The sequence below is a fragment of the Entelurus aequoreus genome, linkage group LG01, assembly GCF_033978785.1.
Source record: "Entelurus aequoreus isolate RoL-2023_Sb linkage group LG01, RoL_Eaeq_v1.1, whole genome shotgun sequence".
NCBI lineage: Eukaryota > Metazoa > Chordata > Actinopteri > Syngnathiformes > Syngnathidae > Entelurus > Entelurus aequoreus.
In genome coordinates this window covers 2,413,606-2,431,201 of record NC_084731.1, presented here as the reverse complement: position 1 = coordinate 2,431,201, position 17,596 = coordinate 2,413,606, and the positions used below count along the sequence as shown (strand labels likewise).

General features: G+C 37.6%; 1 protein-coding gene across 3 annotated transcripts in view; it reads right to left on the bottom strand.

Annotated features, from left to right (window-relative positions):
- Positions 1-561: 561 nt before the first annotated feature.
- LOC133646873 (putative uncharacterized protein DDB_G0271606) overlaps positions 562-17,596 on the bottom strand; it is a 51,452-nt gene continuing 34,417 nt past the window's right edge. The window contains exons 2-6 of one of the 3 annotated variants that reach the window (XM_062042762.1): positions 15,591-15,747; positions 2,792-3,050; positions 2,691-2,723; positions 2,493-2,593; positions 744-1,078 (exon numbers count right to left, since the gene is read on the bottom strand). In XM_062042762.1, the coding sequence (XP_061898746.1) occupies positions 983-1,078; positions 2,493-2,593; positions 2,691-2,723; positions 2,792-3,050; positions 15,591-15,674 (573 nt within the window). In that variant the 5' untranslated portion in view covers positions 15,675-15,747 and the 3' untranslated portion in view covers positions 744-982. Of the gene's footprint in view, positions 1,079-2,492; positions 2,594-2,690; positions 2,724-2,791; positions 3,051-15,590; positions 15,748-17,596 lie in introns of all 3 variants that reach the window. The other 2 variants (XM_062042755.1, XM_062042746.1) reach the window with 2 other exon arrangements.

Here is a 17,596-nt window from a genome sequence, read left to right as displayed (position 1 = left end):
TACAGTCTGGGCGTCTGCTGCAAGTGGTGAGATCAGTAAGCTCCAGATTGTCCAGAATAGGACAGCAAGGCTGGTTCTTGGTTGTTCACTAAGAACCAACGTGAACCAAATGCATGCTTCTCTTTCCTGGCTAACAGTGCAGAACAGGTTGTCAGCTAATACTCTTTTATGGCTCAAATCAGTAACCGCTAGTAAAACTGCTTTTCTCAAATAGTTCACAGTAGCACTATACATAATCACAATACCAGGGCGTCCAATGAGGGGCATTTTGTACTCCCTCGTCCCAGGAAGAATGCTTTACGGAAATCTTTTATTTATAGATCTTTATCGCTCTGGAATAACCTGCCTTGAATTCTCACCAGCATTGAAAGTAAACAGGTTTTTAAAAAGAGTAATATTTTATCAGAGTCTTTAAATTACTTTGCTCGTTGACGATTAGTTTTATTTTATATTGTGTAGCTATATTTTTATGGTAATTATTATTCTGTTACTGTAAATAGTTTGCTTGTTTTTTTATTGATGCTTTTATTTTTTTCTGTATTGTGTAGTTATAATTATATGCTTTCACTTGTAATTGTATTGAATTGTGGACCCCAGGAAGACTAGTGGGTTGTTGAGGCAACTAATAAAAATCAAAAAAAAAAAATCAAAATCTATACTCCTGCCACTAGAGGGCAGCATGTTACCACACTGAAACTAACTCAGGTCCAACAGCCATTCGTCACTCCTGCCACTAGAGGGCAGCATGTTACCACACTGAAAATAACCCAGGTCAGCCTGAACCTTTTATTTCAAGTGAATAAATAACTATCAGCCATTACAAAATTACTAAACATGAATGACTCCTTTAAATCACTAACTAAAAAACTATTTTAACAAGAGTTAACATTTATAGTGGAACATATATTTAGTTGAACGTGTATTCGAAATGTTGGAGGTCCTTCCTTCTTTCTGCTCCTCTGTGATGTCAGCAGAGATGATCCTACTGCTGCTCCTCACCCTGCTGCTCCTCAGCCTGCTGCTCCTCGCCCTGCTGCTCCTCAGCCTGCTGCTCCTCACCCTGCTGCTCCTTCTTCCTCTGCAGGACACAGGAAACACTCAGTACTCCAAATGATCAATGACGTCATCACTGTGATCAATGACGTCATCACTATGGTCAATGACGTCATCACTATGTCTGGTACCATCATCTAGGATACCATGCTCTATTGAAATGATGCCAAAGATAACAGGATCTATTATAAAATGGTACCCTAAAACCATGATCCAATGATAACATGATGAAGTGATACCCTACAAACATGATCCCATGATAGCATGATCTATTATAAAATGATACCTTATAAACGTGATTCATGATAAAATGATACCATAAAAAGTTGATATAATGATAACATGATTCAATGATACTATAAAATGATGATCCATGATAACATGATAAAACAATTCCATAAAAAGATGATCTAATAACATGATCCAATAATAACATAAAAGATGATCCAATGATAAGAAGATTCATGATACCAGAAAACGATAATCCAATGATAACACAATCAATGATAAAATGATACCATAAAGATGATCCATGACAACATACCACAAAAAGATGATCCTTGATAAACATGATACCATAAAAAGATGATCCAATGATAACATGATACCATAAAGATGATCCAATGATAACATATTAAGATGATCCATGACAACATACCATAAAAAGATGATCCATGATAACATAATACCATAAAAAGATAATCTATGACAACATGATACCAAAAAAAGACGATCCAATGATAACATGATACCATAAAGATAATCCAATGATAACATCATTAAGATGATCCATGACTACATACCATAAAAAGATGATCCAATGATAACATGATACCATAAATATGATCCAATGATAACATGATTAAGATGATCCATGATACCAGAAAAAGATGATCCAATGGTAACATGATTAAGATGATCCATGACAACATACCATAAAAAGATGATCCATGATAAAATTATACCATAAAAAAAAGGATCCAATGATGACATGATACCATAAACATTATCCAATGATAACATGATTAAGATGATCCATGATACCATCAAAAGATGATCCAATAAAACTTAATTAAGATGATCCAAGACACCATAAAAGGATGATCCAATGATAACATGATCCTTGATAACATGATACCATAAAAAATGATCCAATGATAATATGTTCCAATGATAAGATACCATAAACAGATGATCTAATGATAAGAAGATACCATAAAAGATGATCATAAGATACCATAAAAAGATGATCCAATAATAACATGATCAATGATAACATGATACCATAAAAAGATGATCGATGATAACATGACCCATGATAACATGGTACTATAAAAAGATGATCCAATGATAACATGATTAATGATAAAATGATACCATACAATGATAACATGATGTGTATGCGTCAGTAGAGTTGTGTGTGTTAATCCTGCTGCTACCTTAGTTGGACCCCTTTTGGCCCTTTTGGCCGCCGGCATCTTATCAGCGGGGCCCCGGCTGGTTCCTAAACTGGAATCGTCCTGCTCGTCCTCACAGGCGGCTTTCCAAGTTGTGTTTGGTAAGACACAGAAATACAAGTTACAAATGAAACACTTCATTGTCAGGCTACTCAAAGAGCTGATGTTGACTTTTCATACCTTTTTGGTTTTGGTTTTTCTCCGGGGATTTTACTGCAAGAGATGGCTTCAATTAAAAAAACAATATTATAATGTTAGATGGTAGAATCTACCTTCCTTACATTTATCTTGGACAAGCTCTTCTTTTAATTCTTTAATCTGCTGGTCGCGAAGAAGAATCTGCTGGTCGCGAAGATGAATCTGCTCTTGGGAGCGATGAATCTGCTCTTGGGAGCGATGAATCTGCTCTTGGGAGCGATGAATCTGCTCTTGGGCATCTTGACGTTCTATGAGTCTGGCCTTTTCAATTTCGCGTAAGAGATGATCCTCCACTTTTTTCCGCTCGTGTTGAGACAATCCGTCCAACACCTGCTGAAATTCCTGTTACACACACACACACACACACACACACACACACACACACACACACACACACACACACACACACACACACACACACACACACACACACACACACACACACACACACACACACACACACACACACACACACACACACAGGTGTTGTAATGTTGTACAGGGCTTACTCATCTCCTATGTGTTGTCTACCTTGTACTTTTTTGTGACATTTCCTGGAATAAATGAAAAAAAAAAAAAAAAAATTAAAAAATGGACCCATCCATAACGTTCCTACCATTTTTGGCTTTTCTGGGCAGGAAAAGGAAACCAAAATAAAAAATGTTGATTTGTAAATATTATCTGGATATTGCAGCACAAGAGGCTTTTAAAAAAAAAAAATTATGTAGTTCTTAACGGTAAAAATGTTTTTTTTCTTATCGAGGAAATTAAGAAAATCATGCTTACCTACTGTACATTACCCTTTGCATTAATGTACATTATATTTTGCTTTATATTTATACATATTATGCGTTGTCTACATACTTGCCAACCTTGAGACCTCCAATATCGGCTGTGGGGGGTAGGGGGTGGGTGGGGGGCTTGGTCGGGGGCGGGGGGCGTGGTTATTTACAGCTAGAATTCACCAACTCGAGTATTTCATATATATATATATATATATATATATATATATATATATATATTTAAAAGCAGGTAAAAGCCAGTAAATTAGAATATTTTGAAAAACTTGATTTATTTCAGTAATTGCATTCAAAAGGTGTAACTTGTACATTATATTTATTCATTGCACACAGACTGATGCATTCAAATGTTTATTTCATTTAATTTTGATGATTTGAAGTGGCAACAAATGAAAATCCAAAATTCCGTGTGTCACAAAATTAGAATATTGTGTAAGGGTTAAATTTTGAAGACACCTGGTGCCACAAACTAATCAGCTGATTAACTCAAAACACCTGCAAAGGGCTTTAAATGGTCTCTCAGTCCAGTTCTGAAGCCTACACAAACATGGGGAAGACTTCAGATTTGACAGCTGTCCAAAAGGCAACCGTCGACACATTGCACAAGGAGGGAAAGACACAAAAGGTTATTGCTGAAGAGGCTGGCTGTTCTCAGAGCTCTGTGTCCAAACACATTAATGGAGAGGCAAAGGGAAGGAAAAACTGTGGTCAGAAAAAGTGTACAAGCGATAGGGATGACCGCGCCCTGGTCAAGATTGTGAAAAAAAACCCATTCAAAAATGTGGGGGAGATTCAGAAGGAGTGGACAGCTGCTGGAGTCAGTGCTTCAAGATCCACCACCAAGAAACGCTTGAAAGACATGGGTTTCAACTGCCGCATACCTCGTGTCAAGCCACTGTTGACCAAGAAACAGCGCGAAAAGCGTCTCACCTGGGCTAAGGAAAAAAAGAGCTGGACTGCTGCTGAGTGGTCCAAAGTCATGTTTTCTGACGAAAGCAAATTTTGCATTTCCTTTGGAAATGGAGGTCCCAGAGTCTGGAGGAAGACAGGAGAGGCACAGGATCCACGTTGCCTGAAGTCTAGTGTAAAGTTTCCACCATCAGTGATGGTTTGGGGTGCCATGTCATCTGCTGGTGTCGGTCCACTCTGTTTCCTGAGATCCAGGGTCAACGCAGCCGTCTACCAGCAAGTTTTAGAGCACTTCATGCTTCCTGCTGCTGACCTGCTCTATGGAGATGGAGATTTCAAGTTCCAACAGGACTTGGCGCCTGCACACAGCGCAAAATCTACCCGTGCCTGGTTTACGGACCATGGTATTTCTGTTCTAAATTGGCCCGCCAACTCCCCTGACCTTAGCCCCATAGAAAATCTGGGGTATTGTGAAAAGGAAGATGCAGAATTCCAGACCCAAAAACGCAGAAGAGTTGAAGGCCACTATCAGAGCAACCTGGGCTCTCATAACACCTGAGCAGTGCCAGAAACTCATGGACTCCATGCCACGCCGCATTAACGCAGTAATTGAGGCAAAAGGAGCTCCAACCAAGTATTGAGTATTGTACATGCTCATATTTTTCATTTTCATACTTTTCAGTTGGCCAACATTTCTAAAAATCCCTTTTTTGTATTAGCCTTAAGTAATATTCTAATTTTGTGACACACGGAATTTTGGATTTTCATTTGTTGCCACTTCAAATCATCAAAATTAAATGAAATAAACATTTGAATGCATCAGTCTGTGTGCAATGAATAAATATAATGTACAAGTTACACCTTTTGAATGCAATTACTGAAATAAATCAAGTTTTTCAAAATATTCTAATTTACTGGCTTTTACCTGTATATGTATGAAATACTTGACTTTCAGTGAATTCTAGCTATATATATATATATATATATATATATACATATATATTTATTTATTTTATATAAATAAAAGAAATACTTGAATTTCAGTGTTCCGGTGGCTATCCATTAGATGGCAGTATTGTCCTGTTTAACTTCTCCGTTCTTGATGAGTATATAATTTCGGCCACCGTGTTCAATGGAGAAGTCTGTTCTACAAAATGTACAGGCAACATACACCTTCCCCTTCGAACTGTCCTGGATGATCTGAAATTCTTGTTTCCATTTGTTTTGGGACTTGCAAGCGTATTTCTTCATCTTGCTCGTCGACGGCGTCGCCATGTCTGTAATTTCCTCGTTCTTCTGCTTCGTCTCCTTGTTGTGTGCGCAGTTGTGCACTCTACTCTCTAAAAGCCCTAGATGTTATGACGTCATTGGGCAGGCAAGCTGTTTATATTGTGGGAAAGCGGACGTGAGAACAGGCTGTCCCCACTCAGTCTCAGGTCCGCATTGAGCTGGAGGGGGCGTGGCCTCCAGCTCCGGCTGAATACCGGGATTTGTCGGGAGAAAATCTCTGCCGGGAGGTTGTCGGGAGAGGTGCTGAATACCGGGATTCTCCCGCTAAAAACGGGAGGGTTGGCAAGTATGGTTGTCTACCTTGTACTTTTTTATGGCATTGCCTGAAATAAATGAATAAATGAAAAAAAATAATAATAATAAAATAAAAAGAACCTATCCATAACGTTTATACGATGTTTAGCTTCTCTGGGCAGCAAAGGAAATTAAAATGATTTGTAAAGATTATCCGGATATTTTTTATTTGAACATAGTGTAGTCTTTTAACGGTAAAAAATGCCATTTTTCTCCCTGATGTATGTTTTACATTCCCAGCAAAACTCGAAGTCTACTACCTCCTATCAACAACGTCACTTCCCTATCTCTCCCGAAAGTCCCGCCCCCCAGCCAAAGTCATTGGCTAACACCCCGTCGCCAGCAGTTACAACATACATCATCTCCTCCACAACATACTGCCCCGACAACTTCACCAACTCCAAATAATGACTGCATTTACAACTCCAAAACGCGCTTCTCTCTCCGCCCTCCATTGTTGTTTACTTCAGTGTCGCACACTAAACAAGTTGGAAAACTTATTGCGGTGTTAGCATTGACTGTATAATGCAGTGGTTCTCAAACTTTTTTTGTCATCCCCCACTTTGGACAAGGGGGAGTTTTCAAGCCCCAACAGAACGCTAATGCCAAGCTTAACATTTTCAAATTTATTGAACATCAAGTAACATCAAGTTGTATACATTCAAACTCAATAACATCAAGATCAATAATAAATAAAATAATTGTGCAGCTGTGGTATAACTTGCATCAAGTTCAATAATAAATAAAAAATTGTATTTGTCATTTATTCAGGATGGACTAATTTTAGAATTAACAAATGAAACAAAGTTAAACAAAATCTTCCCTGCATTATGAGACTCACGATCTAGAGATATATACGGGTTGGACACTATCTTCCTAAAAACGTATAAGGATAGTCTTATTGCTCCTATAACAACAATTGATAAATAAATCAATAACGGAAAACACTTTCCCTACCACGTTGAGAAACTGCTACTATAATTCAATCCATAAAGCAGGAAATAAACAAGATGTCAACAAGTACAGACCAATTGGCCTTCTCCCCGTTATATCAAAAGGAATAGAAAATTTGAAGTTAAAAAGTGGCTTGGAGCAATCAAAGATGCTCACACGGTCACTAAGAGGGGCATTATGTTGACACATCAACTTAATGTGTACTATATTTATCCATGAGAGCATTTTTGTTGTAAAATTGTGAGGTATGGCTTTTAAAATCTTGGTTGTTTTTACAAATGATGACAGATGTGAACAAGAGCATGTATTGTCTTTGGGTGATGATGTAAATAAGGTGTGCTTGTATTGTATATTAAGTATGTGTCCATGAAGGGGCATTTTGTGACTTTTCTTCAATTGGATTACATGCTATAGTATGATTAATTATTGATGAATTATTATGAATGTATATATATATTATTTAGTATGATATTAGTGTCATCATTTTATTGCACGTATCCCTTTAATTTAGGCAGCCAGGGACTGCAGATGGAAAGTAGCTATTTAGATATAATCTGGTACAGAACATATCTGTTTCTGAACTTAATGTTTCTGTGCATTGTCCTAGCTCTGGACAATCCACTACAATGTAATATTGCCTGACAAAAAGTGATTCCACGTCAAATTTTGATATTTACACATCGCATATTTACACACGCGCATTTGACTACAATACCCTTATGAGCATTACATATATCAACATCAAGTACCTACAGTACGGTTTACTTGTTGAAATACCCTTTTTAGAGCAAATATCTACCCAAATGGCCACATTGTTGCTGCCTAAAATGTATTTCTAGTAATATTTGGACACATCTTATCTCTGCATATCCTACGCGGCCAAGTTGGTAGAGTGGCCGTGCCAGCAATCGGAGTGTTGCTGGTTACTGGGGTTCAATCCCCACCTTCTACCTTCCTAGTCACCTCCGTTGTGTCCTTGGGCAAGACACTTCACCCTTGCTCCTGATGGCTGCTGGTTAGCGCCTTGCATGGCAGCTCCCCCCATCAGTGTGAATGTGGAAATAGTGTCAAAGCGCTTTGAGTACCTTGAAGGTAGAAAAGCGCTATACAAGTATAACCCATTTATTACTCTTTTTAGTATTACATATACTGTATATAAATCAAGTACCCACTGTACTAGAAATACCCTTTTTAGAGCAAATACCTACCCATATAATTTATATACAATTTAATAAATCAGAAACGGATGACATAGTGCTGTATTTTACTTCAGCTCTTTTTTTCAACCAAAAATGCTTTGCTCTGATTAGGGCAGGGGTCGGCAACCTTTATCACTCAAAGAGCCATTTTGACGACTTGCACAAATTAAAGAAAACAATGGGAGCCACAAAACTAGTTTGAAATTTAAAATGAAACAACACTGCATACAAAGCTTTTTTTTGCTTTGTGCTATGTTTAAACCAGGGGTCTCAGACACACCTTAATCCAGGGGTGGGCAATTAATTTTTACCGGGGGCCGCATGAGCAACCCGAGCACTGCTTGAGGGCCACATCCACAATATTTCAATTCAATTTTGCTCAATATTATTTTTGATGTATACCGTAAGATTAATAATAATAATAATAATAGTAATACTTCAACATAGTGTGTGTAACAGCATTCCATGACTAATATAAATAAATTAACATGAATAATAAATGACAGTAAAATAAGCACACGTATGACTGAGGAGTCATAGTGTAACTTTGTGTGGTGTTTGAGTTGTCCGACTTTTTGTGTGGCCATAAACGCACCAGTGGCTTAGTGGTATGCGTGTTGGTGACAGATGACAAGTTGCTTTTGGCCTGGTTTGTACGGCAGAAAATGACTAGTTTTTCCAGATAGAAGTGTTTTATTCATGTTTTTGGTGTGGTTATGTCCGAATATAAACAGTTTTGCTCAATAAAGTGATGGATATAATTCCTGTCCTCGAAGCATCTCGATAGACGTTACAATAATTGAACGGTGTTCAATTGAACGGTGTTGACGAACACCGTTAGGGCCGCTTGTTGTCACTGTCACTCAAAGTTGCATTGCAAAATGACATAGAATAAATATGTTTATTTTGTTTAGAATTCAGATGGGATTTGATTTGGTGCGCGGCATATATTTGCTGCGCGCAGCGGACGCTTGAGCAGTGCGCAATTGCGCAGGCGCGCACCTTAGAGGGAACGTTGCTTGGCAGTCCATGTCTTGTTGGAAACACGCCATTCTTCATCAACTTTTCTCTTTTTAGCGTCTCGGGTGTAAAGCGTGCATCACTTGTCGCTGCATGTGCACCTTCACTCGCAGGTTACACACGCCCATAAATAATACTTTTCAAAATAAAAGCAGCACAGTTGTATTGCGCGCACGACATAGATGTTTTTTCAACTTTATTTTGTAATTTGCGATTGCAGCTGTTCACATTCACTCACAATCACGCACACGCATACGTCCACACGGAAGTAATACAAATAACGATTTTCAAAACAAAAGCAGCACCGTTGTATTGCACACTCGACATAGATACTTTTTTAAATGTATTTTGTAATTTATAATTGGCCTCACGCGGGCCGGACAGGGACGCACAAAGGGCCGGATGTGGCCCGCAGAATGCCCAGGTCTGCTTTAATCTGACAATTTAATGTAAGTGCGGCCCGCGAGTTTTAAATGAATGGCGCTTGACAGCGTCATATTTGCCCATACTATGGCGTCACATTAGTACCAAAAATCCAAGCGCATAAAAACTGTTCTCGCGCGCTGATTCTCCACTTCGTGCGCCCGCGTGGTGCCTTTGTGCGCGCGCGCCGTCTCGGTCTGTGTGCTGTCATGTTTCATTTTGGTACTTTGGGGGCGGGCATGCTTAGACGGCCCCTTCTTTCTGATTGGCTCTGAGCATTTTTCATATGAGCCAATCAGAAGTATAGCAGGGCGGGTCATCGTCAATATGTATCAAGATTTACGGAGGAAGAAGCGGATCCAAAAATGTTGGCTGAAAAAGAGGTAAGTTGAGGGACACACTTATTTACATTATTGAACTGCTTTGGAGTGATTGTAAGGGTTTACTGACTTGTTAGAAGAATGGAGGCTCCACTGCTATCTTAGTTGAAAACATTAAATGCACTGCACATGAGTGTAATAAAAAAAGCACCTGGACTTGCTAGTTCACACAGCATCCCTGCTGTTAGCCATTCATGGGTGTTGTTGTATTACTTTTCTTCTCATCATAGTCCTAATACTTGTCAAGTATCCCGTTTTGGCCAGAAACATCGTGTATTTTACACCTCTTTCCTAGCCTGACTAGCCAGCCCATCTCTTTTGCATTCTGTTCCATTGCATTACGACATTTGAATGTAAATGAAAAATCATGTATGTTTTATTTATTTTATTTTAGTAACACTGGTATGTTTTATTTGTTGACCTTCAAATTAAATGTGCTGTGACATGACATGTCATCGGTCTTACACATTTTGGTTATATACTGTACTTCTGTATTCTATAGTAACCAATTTGCATCTTCCTTTTCTAAACAGAAATGCTGGCAGGGATGGAGAGGAGGTTTTCTGAGGGGGGCATTGATGGCAAAGTACCAAAGTACTCACTTTGAAAAATACAACTTCAAGTAGGTTGCAAAAAAAAGGCAGATGAAGTGAAACTATAGCAATGCTTTTCTTGACACTCTCTCATGCACACAGATACTCATGTTATGAGAAGCATATTGTTTCAAAAATATTAACATTAATTGTTGTTATTTTAAACCTCTTTCAGATTACATTGCTCAAATTCAAAAACCACTTTACTACACAATTATTAGGCCCAATGTGCAGGATTATTCTATTAGTATTAGTTATTTTTTATGTTTTATCATATCTTAGCTTATTTTTATGTTTTATCATATCTTAGCCTATTTTATATGGTCTTATTATTTTCATATTTCAGTTTTTATTGTATTTTATTTTATTGTATAGTTTTTCATATTGTAGTTTATTTTTATGTTTGATTATTTCATATTATTTTTGGACTTTTACCTGATGTGTATTTTAATTATTTAATCCATTTATTTTATCATCTAGTGTTTCCTCAAAGAACCCTCTGGATCTCCACGTCCAGAGGCTTCCTGTGATTGGCTATTGTCATTGTGTTGTTATTATTATTGTTGTTGTTTATTTTTATGTACATGTTTGACTGTCTTCATGGGGTGTGGGTGTTATTTCTCATTTTGTTTTTAACTATGTAAAGCACTTTGAGCTGCATTTTAAATGTATGAAAAGTGCTTTATAAATAGAAATGTATTATTATTATTATTAGTAATAGTACCCTTACAATCACTCCAAAGCAGTTCAATAACGTAAATAAGTGTGTCCCTCAACTTACCTCTTTTTCAGTCGACATTTTTTGATCCGCTTCTTCCTCCGTAAATCTTGATACATATTGACGATGACCCGCCCTGCTATACTTCTGATTGGCTCATATGAAAAACGCTCAGAGCCAATCAGAAAGAAGGGGCCGTCTAAGCATGCCCGCCCCCAAAGTACCAAAATGAAACATGACAGCGTACAGACCGAGACGGCGCGCGCGCACAAAGGCACCACGCGTGCACAAAAGGGTGTCACGCGCGCACGAAGTGGAGAGTCAGCGCGCGATAACAGTTTTTATGCGCTTGGATTTTTGGTACTAATGTGACGTCATACAACCCTCCAAATATTTCCGGGAGACACCCGAAATTTAGTGCGTGATGACACTGCCTTAAGCGCTAGAGATGTGCGTATCGATCCTGTGGTATCGATATATTGATACTCACACGCTACTCATTTGGCATCACTTTTCTGAAAAAAGTATCGATATAAACCAAAAAACGGCGTGTGGGGGGTGCAAGCATCACTTTCAGATGTTTTTGATGACTTACTTAACTTCCTATGTGCTGGGACACACCTGTACCTGGCAGAGTATAGAGCTGGCCCAGTCACGTGACAGGAGACAGCCAATGAGCGTGGTCAACGTGCAACACACACACAGCCAGCCGACAGCGTTGTTACTTTTCCTGAACAGCAATCTGAGACTTCAGTAAAGTGTGACGTGTGACGACATATCTCGAGTACACTAAAGGTGTGATGGTGTCAGACATTTTTGTCTGACACAAGTTCATTTTCTCAGGGAACTGTCTTTCGTATGCAGGTTTATAGGACAAGGAAATCCTAGTTTATTGTGATAAGGAAATGATTGACTTTGCTTCAGAGAAGTGTTAGAAGTTTACTTCCACAAAGAGGTTTGAAACATAACATTGTTATGAATAAATGTTTTTTGAAGCTTTTTCTACCAATACTTTTTTTTTGAGGAATAAGAAAAGTGAAAATGCGTATACTTTTGTTTATATTTAATTTATTTTTCATATTTATGTTATTTTAAGTTGACTTTTTTTATATATTGACCATAATGAATGTGGTATAAATGGTGTGTATTTGTCTTGTGATTTGTCTTAAATAATAACAATAGTAATAATATTTTTGACTAACAAAAATTGCCAATAAGAAATTAATGTTAATTTAATGTAGTTATTTTTATATCTTTTTTTCCAAATAGTTCAAGAAAGACCACTACAAATGAGCAATATTTTGCCCTGTTATACAATGTAATAAATCAGAAACTGATGACATAGTGCTGTATTTTACTTCTTTATCTCAACCAAAAATGCTTTGCTCGGATTAGGGGGTACTTGAATTAAAAAAATGTTCACAGGGGTACATCACTGAAAAAAGGTTGAGAACCACTGTTATACAATATATGCCTTGAGCTCTTATTTTGAAGGCGCCACTTGTAGTGGAGCGGAGGTCTTTTAAAAAAACAAACAATAAAGTGCAGGTCCTCGTGTAAAACTGGATCCTCCGTGTTTGTTATTTTATACTTTCATACAGTATAGGCGACTTCTCTAAACCCTCGGTTACATTATTTATTATTATCATTGTAATAGAGTGATCTATGTTTGTCTGTTGCCATCTCCTGGTGAATGTTAGCTAAATGTTTATTGTGAGCGAACACGTGGTGCTGAATTTCCCCCAGGGATCAATAAAGTACTTCTATTCTTTTCTATTTAGTGGTCAATTGTACGGAATATGTACTGTACTGTGCAATCTACTAATAAAAGTTTCAATCAATCAATCAAAAAAGCTCAAACTTACGTCGGCAAGGTCCATTCTGCTATCTGGATATACGGTAAGTAAACGATGGTGGCGTCTCAGTCTGCCGTGTGATCTGCTTTAAAGAGTGTTTATACAGTCACATTCAAGACATTAAAGACACTTCAAGTTCAAATGATGAAAGAAGTAACGGACTACCATACTTGCCAACCGTGAGACCTCAGATTTCTGGAGTTGTGAGGGAGGGGCGGGGGAGTGACACGTGATAACGTGCCACACGTGTTGCTGGTGTCACGCCAAATGTCTTCCCGCCCTACAAAAACCTTTCCCCCCATTTACTTCCGTGGTCATGTTTCCTCTTACGTCATTGGCAGCGATCGATAGCACTTCGGCTTTGACTGCCCGTCGCTGGAAGGATACTTTGTCTTTGACAGCTGCTGGAATCTGAAGAAATCGATTATTGTTGTTTTTTTGTACAGGCGCAAAACAAGACAGTCGCGTGCCGGTTAAGGACCCCCGGCAACATTGTGACTTTATTGGACGCGGCCCCGGAAGTAGGTTTTTGTAGGGGGGGGAAGAAATTTGGCGTGACACTGGCATCAAATTCTAAAGTTAATGATGATTTGCAACAAAAAAAAATGTTTATCAGTTTGAACATCAAATATGTTGTCTTTGTAGCATATTCAACTGAATATGGGTTGAAAATGATTTGCAAATCATTGTATTCCGTTTATATTTACATCCAGGGGCGTCACTAGCTTTTAAGGACAGGGGGGTTTAGCCCCCAGGAGATGCACAGTGTAGATCAGGGGTGTCCAAACTTCTTGCACTGAGAGCCACACATGGAAAAATGTAAGCATACGGGGGCCATTTTCATATTTTGCCATTTTCAAACCATAACAAAATATATAGATTTTTTTTTTTTAACCTTTAGGGCTTCCGGAGACCAGTCAAGGGTCAAGGGTCTCAGTCAAATTATTATTATTTTTTTTTTTACAGTATATCTCTATATCAACTTCAGGTTGATATCAAGTAAAAAAAAAAAACAGGTTTTATGCTTTTTCTGTCAAAGACAACTTTGTTTTTTATAGTAAAACTGAAATATGCAGTATTTAGTCATTAGAACCCTAAAAGATCAATAATGCAGGACACTATTGATTTGAATTCTTTAATATTGTTGAGTAATCACAGTGAAAAGTTAAATAAAATCCCACTAAATATATTTGGGATCCAAAAGGTCTCCTACTCATAAAGTGATACTTTTATTAGGTTTTGTTTTTTTTACTTTTCACACTTAAATTACGAGATCAACTTCCGATATATCTGTCGATTTTACGTTTGAACTATTATTTTGTTTGTTTTATGCTCTTTTGTCAAATAAAACTTTGATGTTTTTATATGGCAACCACACAATATAGGCAATATTTTTTCCACATAAAACATTTTAAAGTGACATTTTTTAAGTAATAATTCATTGTAACATAGATTTTTTGTCTTTTTTTTTTTTTTTTCCGAGCAATGGCAAAAAAAATAAAAATAAACAAAGACAAAAGAAGAAAAAAACAGCCTGCATGGCAACTTTGTGTCAACATTGCAACGTTTTCTCGTTACATTTCACCTCATTCCACTTTTTTAAAATGTTTGTATTATTTTTGCAATATTATCAATTTAGCAATTTTTGCAGAATGTGTGTGTGTGTGGGGGGGGGGGGGGTAAACGATTAGCATCATTTGGTAAAATGACTGTTTTGTTGTTGTAATTTTCGAACACACCACCAGGGTGTGCACATCAGTTATTACCACTCTCTCATGCAGTGCGTATGTCAAACTGCTGTCCTCCTGAAGTCTTTATTAAAGCCAAGTTATTCCTGCAGCTCGGCATGGTTCTTCCTACTGGTAACCACAAACAACAACACACAGGATGCGAGCGAACGTAGCGCACGAGCACAAAACTTCACAAACGGCTAACAAAGACTTAGAAATTATTCATTGTTATTATTATTACTTCAGTGGGTTTATTTTCAATCTGTGTTCAGTACAACAACAAACAGTGACATTTTGTTTACAGCATCAACAAGAAACAATTACTTGCATGATCCTTCAAGATACACTGAAACACAATGAAAGTCATGGCATTAGCCTCTGTTATTCATTCACAACATTGATTGATTGATTGATTTTGATTGAAACTTTTATTAGTAGATTGCACAGTACAGTACATATTCCGTACAATTGACCACTAAATGGTAACACCCCAATAACATATATATATATACAATATATATATATCAAATAAAACAAATGGCTTATCGATAAGCCATTTCTTATTTATTTATTACAACTCCAAAATAGGCCTAACAACGCCAATGGTTGTAATTCTGTAGCACTTTGAGATTTGGAATGAAATGATAAGTAGATTGTATTCACTTGTCATGTGTTGTAGATAGGATGCATTCACTTGTCATTGTACGTTTCATTACCACATTTGGAGGTGTCCAAATCGCCACGTTGCCATCCAGCGCCGACTGTAGCGTGGCGTGCACCTTCCACATCTCCACCTTCATTTTTGCTTGTCCTCTTCTGCTGTCCTCAGATGCTCAGCAAACTTGTGTGGGCTCCAAGTGATGGTCAAGATACCTGGAAAATGTAAGCTGCAAGTTAGTCTCCATGAAATGTAGCTAAGCTACGGGGGAAGCTATCTCCGGAGAATTGTCGCAAACTACACGGCAAAAGTAGCGAGCATCAACACTACATCTATGTATGTAGTTAAACAATAACAATATATACAGGACTCTATTGGAAGGTGGACAGGGTGAATAAGAGCTTCCACAGAGGCACAATGACAATAACCTGGCCAAAGAAAAAGAGCAAAACGTTTGGCTGACAAAAGAGACATTAACAAAAATCCACCTTTACATGAACAGAAACCAATTTAAACAAGTTTTGTTAGTATCTGTCTAATAATCATAAAAAATGTAGAAAAGTCAACAATGTGATATAAAACACTATATACAAGGCAAATATTATGACCTACATTCCAGACTATTTACGGGTAGTGCTTCTTTTTCTCATCCCAACCAAAGTGCCGTCGGTCTCCCAGCCGTTCTATCCTACGGATTCTTCATGCATCACTCCAAGCAACCTTTGTAAGTTTTACACTACAACTAAAACTATTCTTGCTTACTAAAGCATCTGTAGGAGTGTTTTCTTGCATATTTCTATGTGCTATGGTAATGTAATGACGCTGGTGTCGCTAGCATTAGCTGATATACCAACACGTTTACAGGTCACTGTATTAGTATTCATTCTATGCGTATCGTTTCAGTTCCATGTCACCGTGGAGTTATGGAGTCTGTTTAGCTGATCGGAGAGCTAGCTTGCGCAGCTGGCGGGTCCATGGCGGTGACTTGTATTTTGTTTGGTCAGCCGTTTTACTGCCGTGTTCCGTTTGGAAACACTAAAGATATGTAAATAACCCTTTACTAGATCTGGTGGATATCTGCGTTGCGGCTGATGTATGGACCAGGGGTCACCAACGCGGTGCCCGCGGGCACCAGGTCGCCCGTAAGGACCAGATGAGTCGCCCGCTGGCCTGTTCTAAAAATCGTATCTTTTTTATTTTTTTATTTTTTATTTTTTTTAAATAAACATAGAAAAAACACAAGATACACTTTCAACCAGTGCATCAACCCAAAAAACCTCCCCCCCATTCACACTCATCCACACCCACTCACACAAAAGGGGTTATTTCTTTCTGCTACCAATATTCTGGTTCCCACAACATAGACAACACATCTGCAAGGGCCACAGTCCCTGAAGCACACATGATTGTATGTGCTGCTGGTCCACTAACATTTTCATTCATTACTATTTTTTATGTAATTATTTTTATATTGTTTTACTTTCTTTTTTATCCAAGAAAATGTTTTTTATTTATGTATCTTTATTATGCTCTAGTTTATTCTTGTAGTATTCTTTTTTACTTATCCTTATAATACTGATTAACTTATTTTTATATTTTTTATATTTATCCTCAGCTTCTTTGGTTCTCTGTCTAATAAAATTCCTGTATAATGCATTTTTCTTTTTACAAGCATTTTGCAAACCTTTCGTTAACCATGGACAGTTATCAAATGCTCTTGTTTTGTTGTATTCTTTGATTGGACAATGTTTATCATACTTTGACTTAAATATTTCCAAAAATATATTATAAGCACTGTCCACATCTTTTTCATTATAAATCATATCCCAGTTCAGTGATACTAGATCCTGTATTAACATATTAATTGATTTGTCTGTCTTTATTCGCCTAAATATTTTTTGTTTACCTGTCCTATTCTTATAAACATAATCAATTACCGTAAATACCGGCAGGTGGTCGGTAATATCGCAGACTAATAACCCACTTATTTTGTTATCAATTACATTGGTAAATATGTTGTCTATGAGAGTGGCACTGTGAGATGTAATTCTACTGGGTCTAGTG